The 11769-nt window shown below is 34.0% G+C and overlaps 1 protein-coding gene across 3 annotated transcripts; it reads left to right on the top strand.

Annotated features, from left to right (window-relative positions):
• The first annotated feature begins 1732 nt into the window (after positions 1–1732).
• LOC104088172 (uncharacterized) lies at positions 1733–5595 on the top strand. Of its 3 annotated transcripts, none has more exons than XM_009592812.4 (2): positions 1733–2144; positions 2673–5595. In XM_009592812.4, exon 2 carries the CDS (start codon positions 2759–2761, stop codon positions 5408–5410), a length of 2652 nt encoding a protein of 883 aa, XP_009591107.1. In that variant the 5' UTR covers positions 1733–2144; positions 2673–2758; the 3' UTR covers positions 5411–5595. The 3 variants fall into 3 exon arrangements, with proteins under 3 accessions (XP_009591107.1, XP_018623605.1, XP_070053825.1); XM_018768089.3 differs by having other exon boundaries at positions 1733–2155; XM_070197724.1 differs by lacking the exon at positions 1733–2144 and having other exon boundaries at positions 2171–5218; positions 5301–5595.
• Positions 5596–11769: the final 6174 nt, after the last annotated feature.

Raw genomic sequence — 11769 nt, 5'->3', positions numbered from 1 at the left:
ATTATTTAGCTTCCTCCTAGGTCGGAGTGGCTCCTGCAAAAGCATAAAAAATTTAATTAGAGTATTTTGTTATCTTTTAGCATTCAAATATCACTAAAGTGCGGCTAAATTAGAGTATAAATAGTGTCTAAATTGCATAAATATAACCTACTCTATCTCAAGAGAGGAGACATAAAATTTTGATATTTTTCTTCTCTGTTCCGCTATATAGCCAGGAATTATTTTTTTCATTCCTAAATATATTTAGTAGCAAATAGATATATTAATAAATTCTTCTCGTAAATTATAATATAAAAACGCCAACAAGTTTGAGGTTTTGCTTATGTATTTTCAAAAGTTAATAAATATTTGTTGTATTTCGAAAATCATCATATTATTTGAGCGAAATGTATAATATGAGTCATATAACTGTCTCAAATAGCTAAGGATTGTTACGTAGTAGACAGTAGTTGTTGTTTTGTTTTAAAATACTTTGAAGAATACTAATTTCAACAAAAACTGTTTCCTGAAATTAATTAAGCAAATTTCATTTGTATACAATAGACTGTCACTATACAAAAAATATACTATAATAGACTGTCACTAGACAATTTATATACAATAGACTGTCACTATACAAAATAAACTATCACTATACAAAACAATGAGTGTGCGCTTGTGTATGGAGATGAAAAAAAGCCCTGGATATCACTGAATATCCATCATGCATAACGTTGAAATATATAAAAAATAGACAGTCACTATACAAAAAATATACTAAATAGACTGTCATTATACAGAATACACTGTCACTATACAAACAATATACTAAATAGAGAATCACTATACAATTTATATACAATAGAGAGTCACTATAAAATTTATATACAATAGACTGTCACTATAATAAATATATACAACAGACTATCACTATATAAAATATATACAAAATAGACTGTCACTATATAAAAAATATACAAAATAGACAAAATCGACTCTCACTGTACAATTTATATACAATAGACTGTCACTATACAAAATAGATTGTCGCTATATAAAATAGATATTTCGGGTTATTAGTTGTAATATGTTTGAGCCGGAGGAATATTTCGTCTCAATGGAAAAAAACATAAGCTACTAAAATTTTGAGGAGGTCATTTTCTCAATTCTAAATGGGAAAAATATTTAAGAAAATGGTAATGCCCAATTGAAGGAGGGAGACAACCGTAAAAGTCGTCGATTCCTTGAATATGGTCAATAGAAATATACAACTTGAGGTTTGACCCCTCCTTCTAGCGTTCTTTTGTGAGAAGCACTTGAGAAAAATACTGTACTTTTCTTAGCTAGAGTTATAGATTTTCAAATTTATTTTAAATTTGTTTTATACTCATAAATTTTAAAAATTATTACAAATACTCAATAATATCATTATCAATAACATTTATTACATTATCGTAAATTATAATTTTGAACATAAATAAATTTGATATAAAATTATCATTTTTATAATGAACTACATGATACACTATCAGATGACCGAGAAAATGAAGCAACATCGTTACAAAATAATAAATTGTGGGCTTTTTATAAAATATAAAAGCTTGAGGTAATTTTTTAAAAATATATTAGTGATATTTTGGCCCAAAACAGATAGTTTTGGGATTTGGGATTTGAGATTTGGGATTTGGCCAAAATGCAGGTAAAACACAAGTTTATTTTCGCAAAATCTATCGCGTCCTTAACACGTTATTAGTCCAAAACATTTAGCGAGAAATCTGTTACTGTATATCTTGAAATCGATTTTTGAAAACCGCTTTTCAATATTTTCAGTTGATCTCTATTTTGTTTTTCGTCTATAGAGTCGATTCCGTTTCTTCTATCGGAGAATTGCAATTATAAAGAAACCCTAGAGACCTTTACGCTATGTTCTTGCCATTGTTAAGATAACATTGGTAGTAGTAATAATCGCTTGCTACTTGCTGTGCTGTAAATAAGCGTCAACTCGGATTAAATGTGAAAGGATTGATAGAGAAATTGTAACATAGATTATTTCTGAGAAGAAAAAAAAAATGCATGGCTGTTGATGATCAGTGGTTCAATTTCATATTATCTGCATATAGAGAGGAAAAAAACAATATCTTTCCTTGAGCCCCTCTACCTTCAAGGTAAGAGTAAGGTCTGCGTACCCGGTCTTAATTGTTGTTGTTCAGAGAGAGGAAAAAATGCAATTTTTATTATTATTTCAGTAGTGCCCAGTCTTAATTTGATCTGCTTAATGTGCATATCTGAATTTCCTTGAGTTTTTAGTTGGCTTTTGGCTATACATGAAGGATGATGATATAATACATGCATGTATTTGTGGTTGTTTCATGTTATTTTTCTGGACTGAAGTGCATCATATATTTGCAGGGTTTAGTTTGGTTTAATGTAGTTCTAATTTAACTATAATTGGCACAATAGGATAACAATTAAATCAAGACTATTTGGTTAAAATGGGTTCTGACAGTTCTGTGGCAAGGGATAGCTCTGAATTTTTAGATTCTGTTCTAACTGGAATCAAGTTCAACATGATCAAAGGCATGAAGGCTGGATAACATAACACATGCATCTATTTGTGGTTGTTTCATTTTAATAAACTTCAAGATCATTCCATTATTTTTCTGGACTAAAACATGTGCATCATATATTTGCAGGTTTTAATTTGATTTAATGCAGTTATAGTTTAACAGTAATTGGGGCAATAGGAGAACAATAAAAACAACTGGTCTATTTGGTTAAAATGGGTTCAGTGGAAAGCGATGGCTCTGAAGGGGCAGAAGCTATAGATGACTGTGAAGATAACTATGACCGCCAGGATAGTGCTGAAGAAGAAGAATTTGAAGGTGTTTCTGTTAATTTATTACCAGCCGATAATTATGAATTACTTGCTGAAAGAAAGAGAAAAGCTTTAGCTGGTTGCCAGCATAAACAAACCAAAAAGAAACGTGAAGAGGAAGATATTGTTGGTGCTAGTTTTGATGAAATTATGGAAGCCATGAGTTTTGGAAGTAAAAGGAAACACAAGAAAGACAAACGAGTGGGAAGGCCAAAAGGATCCAGAAACAAGGTAAATCTTGAGGCCAGAAAGTTATTAGGGGAAGCCACTCTTTGCTATGCTGCTGGTAAATATACAGAGGCATTGAAACTGTTACATGAAGTTATTCAGCTAGAACCTACACCTGATGCATATCATACACTTGCTGTTGTATATGATGCTATTGGTGAAAAGAGAAAATCCATGTATTTTTATGAACTTGCCGCTTTAGTTATGCCAAGAGACACCTCATTGTGGAAGCTGCTTCTCTCATGGTCTTTAGAACAAGGGAATGCTGCTGATGTGAATAAGTATCTTCCTAAGGCAATAGCTGCGGAGCCTGAAGATATTTCACTCAGACTACTTTCTGCATCCCATTACCTTGAGCTGAAAGAATATGAGAAAGCTGCCAAGGCATATGAAAAAGTATTTCAACTTCTTCCGGACAATATTGAAGCATGCATATCGGCAGCAAAGTTGTATAAGCAAATTGGTAAAACTGAACATTCCCTTTTGATGCTGGAGGATTATCTTAAATATCGCAAAACGGATGCTGATCCAATAATTATTGATATGCTGGCAACTATATGCATTGAAAATGGAGAATATGCTAAAGCTCTTCAACATATTGAAGGATGTTTTATGGGGAGAGAATGGCCATTGAATCTAACAGCAAAAGCAGGAATCTGCAACATTTATCTTGGAAATCTGAGTAAAGCTGAAACCTTATTGAAGGCTTTTGGACTAGAAAATGCAAATGATAATGTTGATTCAGTTGTTGAAATTGCAAACACATTTAAGATTCTTGAGCACTATGAATATGCTTTACATTACTATTTGATGTTAGAAGGAAACCAGGGAGTTGATGATGGGATCTTGAATCTGAAAATTGCCCAATGTTACCTGTCATTGGAGAAAAAGGAAGAGGCAATTTGGTTCTTCTACAAAGCTGTACATTCACTTGAGGACAATGTTGAAGTGCGGATAAGTTTAGCTTCTCTTCTTCTTGAAGAAAAGAAGGAAAAAGAAGCCATATCATTGCTCTCTTCACCAGTTTTAGATTTTGGGGCAGATTCATGCAGCGAGAAGTCTAAGTTTTGGTGGCATGATGAGAAAGTAAGACTAAAGCTTGCTAAGATTTATCAAACTAAAAATATGCTTCAAGAGTTTGTAGATGTATTCTTTCCCCTGGTTAGTCAATTAATCACCTCTGAAACAACAGAGGAGCAGGTTGCTAAAAAGAAAAAGCTTTCAACGAGTGAGCTGATTGAGAGAGCCAGAGTGTTGGAAAACAATCAAGTTGACAACCTATTTCAGAGATTTAAACCAGCAGTTACTGCTGCTGAGCGTGAAAAGGCTGCTAGAGCAAAGAGGCTCCTTCAACGGAGAACAAATTTGAAGGAGGAAATGAAATTGAAAGCATTAGCTGCTGGTGTGGACTGGCAAAGTGAAGAGTCAGACGATGAATGTTGGCCAAAGAAGAAGAAGAAACTTCCAACTCCTCAGCTCTTAAGAGATGAGGAAAATCATCAGCTTGTTATTGAATTGGCCAAAGCGTTGGCGTCTCTAGGGAGACATGAAGAAGCATTGGATGTTTGTAAATGGATCATGCCCTTTTCTTCTAATGCGATATCTTCTGAAAAAATTGAAGAGCTTTCACTTCTTGGAGCTCAGATGGCATACAATGTGATAGATCCTAGACGTGGGTATGATTTTGTCAGGGATATTCTTCAGCGACATCCTTACAAAATATCAGTGTGGAATTACTACTTTAAAGCACTATGCAAAATGGAGATTTATCGGCATAAGCATTCTCGATTCTTGCGTAGGATTCGGGAAAAGGAGAAAGAATGTGTACCTCCAATTATCATTTCAGGGCATCAGTTTAGTATGGGCTGCCTATATCAAACTGCTGCAGAAGAATACCTACATGCCTACAAGCTTCTTCCTGATAGTCCATTTGTTAATCTTTGTGTTGGGACTTCATTGATTAATTTAGCCTTTGATGTCAGACTTAAGAATAAGCATCAGTGTGTGGTACAAGGCATGGCATTTTTGTTCAAGTATCTAAAACTTTGTGGAGAAAGTCAAGAAGCATTATTCAACATAGCTCGAGCATATCATCATGTGGGCCTTGTATCTTTAGCCGCTTCATATTATGAGAAGGTGCTTTCTATTCGGGAAAAGGATTATCCTATTCCCCGGCTTCCTTATGAAAGCCAACATCTCAGAGAAAATGGAAACTCAGGTTATTGCAGCTTGCATAGAGAAGCAGCTTACAACCTGCACTTGATCTATAAGACAAGTGGAGCATTGGATCTTGCACGACAGGTTTTGCGTGATTATTGTACTTTATGAGGTTATTCATCTAAGTTACAGGAATGAGGTGAAGTCTTATTCTGTTTGGTGAAGTGTTATTAATTCTTTACCAGACATGGTTAACAGAGAGTTTATCTAATAGTAATATATATTACCACATTTTGATTGAGTCATTGTTTGTGTTATTGTTAGAAATATGCACACCATCCACTATATTTCACATACCTCTAAAAAAAATTCCTGAGCATTCTTTCCCTTCCCAATAGCTTCAACTGTTGACAAAAAGTGGTCAGTATTTCCTTTTCTTGTCCTGTTGGCTAGTGAATATTTGGATGTGTCTCTAGTGAATTGTGGATGTGAAGTCCAGGAGAGTTCATTAGGATCTACAGACAAAAAGATCTTTGGAATTTCTGGTGCATTTAAGTATTTGATTGATTGGATATATAAACAAATCTTTAGATATATTAATTATTATCATGAAATTAGCTAAGATCAATCAGTCAGTCACCTCCTCGTGATTCCATAATGTTTGATACTAGATGTAGGGAATATAAGTGTAACGATCCAACCGGTCGTTTTGACTTTTAGAATCCCGTTACCCTAAATAAAACTTCATATATGTGCTTTAAATGATTTATGACTTGTGGGGATGGTTGGTTCGGGATTTGAAAGTGTTTGGGTTGAAATCGGAACACTTGGTTCCTTAAGTTGGCTTTAAAAGGCCAAGTTTGACTTTGGTCAACATTATGAGCAAACAGACTCGGATCAGTATTTTGACAGTTTCGGTAGGTCCGTATCGTGATTTGGGACTTGGGAGTATGCCCGGAATCAAATTCCGAGGTCCCTAACCCGAGATATGGAATTTTGATGAAAAATTAAAATGTTTAAGTTCAAATAGTAACCGGATGTCTAATTATGTGAAAACGACCCCGGAATAGAATTTTGATTATTCCAACAGCTCTGTATGGTGATTTTGGATTTAGGAGCGTATTCGAAATTTTATTTGGAAGTCCATAGTTAAATTAGGTTTGAAATGGCTAAAACAAGAATTTAAGTTTGGAAGTTTGACCGAGGAGTTCACTTTTTGATACCGGAGTCGGAATCCAGTTCCGAAAATTTTCATAGCTCCGTTATGTCATTTATGACTTGTGTGTAAAATTTGAGGTCAATCGGAGTTGATTTGATAGGTTTCGACATCGAATGTAGAAGTTGGAAATTTTAAGTTTCATTAAGCTTGAATGGGAGCATAATTCGTGGTTTTAGCGTCGTTTTATGTGATTTGAGGTTTCAAATAGGTTCATATGATGTTTTAGGACTTGTTGGTATATTTGGTTGAAGTCCCAAGGGCCTCGGGTGAGCTTCGGATGGTTAACGGATCAAAAGTTGGACTTAAAACACCTACTGCAATTTTTTCTTTCTGCTAGAAATTCTGGCCCAAAATCGAGCTCACAAGATCGAGGCCGAGGATCGAGGCTATGGATCGAGGCTGTGAATCGAGGCCGAGGATCGAGGCTGTGAATCGAGGCCGAGGATCGAGGCTGTGGCTGAGGATCGAGGTTGAGGATCGAGGCAGCCTGGGCAGAATTATAAAAGAGGGCATTCGTCTCATTCGCCACTTTTAACAAATTGGAGCTTGAGCAGAGGCGATTTTTGATAGTTTTTCAAGAAAAAGACATTGGGGTAAGTGATTCTAACTTGGATTTGGTCTATAAACATAAATTTATCATTGTTTTCACCATTTAATTAGTGTTTTGAGATTGAGATTTGGAAAGTTTTTAAAAATCTCATATAAACGAATTTTTGAGATTTCGGTATCGATCTGGAGTCGGAATTGAGTAAAACTGGTATGGTTGGACTCGTAATTGAATGAATTGTCAGATTTCATAACTTTCGCCGTATTCCGAGATGTGGGCCCCACAGAAGAATTTTTAATTAATTTCGGGATTTTTATTAAAAATCTAGTATTTTCTTATAGAATTGATTCCTATAATTTTTAGTGATTGTATCGAATTATTTTGGCTAGATTCGAGCCAAACAGAGTTGAATAATCGTGGAAAAGGCCTTATAGTGGATTAAATTGGAGCAAGACGAGGTAAGTCTCTTGTCTAATCTTGTGAGGCAGAAATTACCCCATAGGGATTAAATTGAATAATTGTTGCTAACTGCGGGGGCTACGTACGCACGAGGTGACGAGAGTCCGTGCGTAGCTACTATTAATGCTAAAGTTCGGGTAGTTTAGGACTCAAAGCATGAATTACTTGTGTAAATTGTATTCTTTATTAATTAAAATATTTGATGTATATATTGTGAATTATTATGAAAGGTAGAAAAATATGAAATTTTTATATGTTTAATTTTTTGTTTAGATTAATTAATTGTTGAAATAAATTGTTATCCTCTCGAATAAATTTTACAATAAATACTCTTATTCTGGAGGTACATAAGGGAATGTCCTCCTTTCTTGTGGATCGGGCCGAACGCCTCGGCAGGATAGATGCATCTATGGATCGTGCCGCACGTCCCTCGGCAGTGTACACGAAACTCTGGATCGGGTCGTACGACCTCGACAGAAATCGTGCTTAATATGAAAAATAATAATAATAATAATATATAAAATAGATATGAAATATTCAACATAGATATGTTTCTGAAATATGGATTTAGGAGAAACTAGTATGAAAAATACTAGATTGGAAGAGGTAGATATACCTCAAAACCTTGATTTGTTAAACAAATGGACTATTCCTAAAGTCCCTATTAGAACAATCTATGATTATGGATGGTTTGATAAACTCTCTTCTAAACAACTTGTTAAAACAACTGAGCAATCTTTAGCTTTGAATTCGTCTGAACAGACTATTCGTTTGTTAAACAAGCATGATGTAGATGTTTATAAACACCACTATAATTATTTACATATTGGTATGGTTCAAATTGCTTTTAAGCCTTTAACCCTTAAAGGGTTACCAGAGACATTTTTGGCTGCTCTCAGAGATGCCAGAAATTTAAATTTTAGACAGTCTCTCATGGGTTCTATTGAATCTACTGTCGCCTATGGCCCAGTATATTTTAATACCCAACCCAATCTGCAATTATCTTTGTCTGATGTTAATATACTAGATGCTTTAACATTAAATGTGAAAACGCATGGTTATAATTATGCGCCTGGTTCTGAACTTATATGTTTATCATATAGGATTTATTTTAAATTACTTTCTACGTTAAACCCTAGATGTAAATTATATGATACATCTGATCAGACTATTCTAGTAGAAACGAATTTTGCAAAGTCTAAGGTCACCACGAGGAGACCTATTAAGTGGGAGGAAATTAATTTTCCAACTACATGGACTTTGGATTCAGTTATATCCCCAAGTCAGATAACTGATGCTGTCAGTAATACTGAGTATTCTCATATTACTCAAAATCCAGATGGTAGGATTTGTATTCAGTTTGATGATAAAAGTTCCGCTAATAGTTCTACTTATAGTAGGCAGTCATTTTCAAATAATAGACTGTTACCTACTATTAGTTCGGATTATAATAGACATTCTTTTACCAATCGTAGACTGTTGCCTGATATTCAACATATTTCTCCTGTTGAACCAGTCTATGGACCGGCTAGAAATCGTGCGGCTTCCTTACACACAATTTCTACCAAAGTAGGTGATAAACCTGTTGAAAGGGTTAAAATTAACCCCAAAACAAATATTGTTCAGGATAGTGATAATATTTCTGATAAGGATATTCCTTCTGCGTCCGAAATGGACTTTGACCCCAATGATACTTAATGATTCCACACCAAATTGATTTTAGTCCAGGGTCACAAGCTAGAGGTTATATTCAAAAAGAATTTTTCACTGATAAATGGAACCAGTTTAAAACTTGGTTTTTTGATACTTATAGTGAAGAAGATTTAAACAATATTTCTCAAGAGTTTTATGAAACTTGTGCTTTACATAATCAAATTATGTATTTTGTTCCTTGGTTTATAACCACATATTTACCACTTTTTATAAAAGTTTTGGAAAGATCTTATAAAGATGGGAGTGGCAATATTACTAAAGCCATTTACCCTCCTCAAGCGCCTTTTGTTTTAAATAACAATACAGGTATTACTTTTAATGCATTTCAAAAATTTATTGATGATGATGTTGCTGCAGTCAGCATCGCAGAAATTAATAAATTAATTTCTCAAAATAATTATTTGAGTTTATATGTTAAAGTTTTGGGCGAAAATATTAGTTTTCTTAATAAAAAACTTGATGATTTAACTGTCTTAATTAAAGATATGAGTACTAAAAAGACTTTGACTGATATTGCCTCTTCTTCAGGAAGCAAATCAGAACCTCAAATTGTTGTTACTCATATTCAAAGACCCCCTGATATTCAGGATTTTAAATTTAAATCTTTTGGTGACTTAGAAGAACTTCTTGATAAAAAGTTATCCGGTTTGAATATCAAACCCATTGATTTATCAAATGATTTTGCTGATAAATTAGATTCTACTTTTGACTATAAAAAAGATGTTTTGTCTGAGTTTAATAAACTCCGTAGTTACCCCAAAAAGAATAGTAAGTTTACAGATAGCACATATGCTGATAAACCTAGAATGCAGACTTATTATTACAATCGTCCTACTCCTCAAGATGTTTTAATAGAGGAACGTGATTGGAATCAGACTAATACGTCTTATAGTGGTTCCGAAATCTATGAATGGAATCTTGATGGATTGACTGATAGGCAATTAACTATTCTTGTGCATAGAATGCTTATGTATTAATAATAATAATAATAATAATAATAATAATAATAATAATAATAATAATAATAATATTCAAATATTTAAAGAGCACACTTATAGAACTGCTTTTAATGTCCCATTTGGGCAATATGAATGGAATGTTATGCCATTTGATTTGAAAAATGCCCCTTCAGAATTTCAAAAAATTATGAATGATATTTTCAACCCTTATCTAGACTTCGTCATTGTATATATCGATGACATTTTAGTATTTTCTAAAACACTCGAAATGCATATTAAGCATTTAGATATTTTCAAAAGAATTGTTATACAAAATGGTTTGGTAATCTCAAAACAAAAAATGAGTTTATTTCAAACTAATATTCGATTCTTAGGACATTATATTAGTCAAGGAAAAATTACTCCTATTCAACGATCAATTGAATTCGCTTCTAAGTTTCCCGATGTTATTACTGATAGAACTCAATTACAGAGATTTCTGGGAAGCTTAAATTATATTTCACCTTTTTACAAAGATCTTTCACGTGATTTAGCCCCCTTATATGAAAGGCTAGAAATAGAAATAAGAGCAGTGTTATATCAGACTGTACCGACCATCTTGACACCAAGTCAAAACTCTATATATAAAACTCATTTATATTTTAATAGATGCCGTCGCTTTCATGGTGTATATAAAAGAGAAGTTAGATACTCAACATAGATATGAAATCTCTTAGCCGAACATTGTCGCGGCCAGAGAGGAGAGACTAGAAGAAAAACTAATTAAGAAAGACAGAAGTATGTACCTTGTGGCCAAGAAGCAAGGCCCTGAAGATGAAGAACTGAAAACTTTTATTTACTTGTTCTTCTATTACAATCTACAAACTTGAAACTTCAAAAACTAACTTAAAAACTTAGAGAGAGAGAGAGTCTAGAGAGATAGGGTCTCGAGCTTCTGTCTCTGAAGAATGAAATGAATTCTATTTATAGAAAAATAAAAGGAATCTATGAACAGTAAAAGTGGGTCCCCGTGGGTCCCTGTAACAGTGTTTCTACTGTTGATACAGTGTATTTACTGTTGATGAACAGTGTATCTATTGTTTGAGTGGGTCCGGCGGCTTCACTGTGCTGTGGGTCCGGCGGCTTCACTGTTGAGAGGGGTCCAGCTGTTTCACTGTGCTGGCTTCTTTTCCGCCTTTTTCAATTTGCGGATGAATTCTTCTGTATTTTGTAAATCTTCTTCAGATAGTATCCTTTCTGCTTCAATGGGCTGAGAATCTTCAGCAATATCATCGTTGCTTGTTTCACTTTGCATTGACGTATCTGACTTTTCATATTGATTAATGGAAGACAGTAAATTCCTTTTAACCTCTTCCAAGTAACTGTTAATCATCTCCGTTTTATCTCCTTCTTGAAAGGAGATCCTTCTGGCAATATGCCTCATCGAACTGTCATCAATTACCTCTTTTTGAGGTTTACTGGAATATTCTTGGATCTTCATCTCGATTGTGTCCAAGAGCTCTTGACCATATAAGGCTTTTGTTTTGGGATCCTTCTTCATTAGTTTGTCCCAAAAATTGTTGTAAAAAGTCCTATATAGGCAGGGGACTTGTTCTTCAGTGAATCCGACTTCCGGATTCCATTTGTGTATCCA

This window comes from Nicotiana tomentosiformis, chromosome 3 (assembly GCF_000390325.3).
Source record: "Nicotiana tomentosiformis chromosome 3, ASM39032v3, whole genome shotgun sequence".
Classification (NCBI taxonomy): Eukaryota; Viridiplantae; Streptophyta; class Magnoliopsida; order Solanales; family Solanaceae; genus Nicotiana; species Nicotiana tomentosiformis.
Note: the sequence above shows the minus strand (reverse complement) of the source record. Positions and strands in the feature narration are given on the sequence as shown.

Bases quoted from the DNA above. Each gene is read 5' to 3' on its own strand.
- LOC104088172 (XM_009592812.4), top strand. From the start codon at position 2,759: ATGGGTTCAGTGGAAAGCGATGGCTCTGAAGGGGCAGAAGCTATAGAT.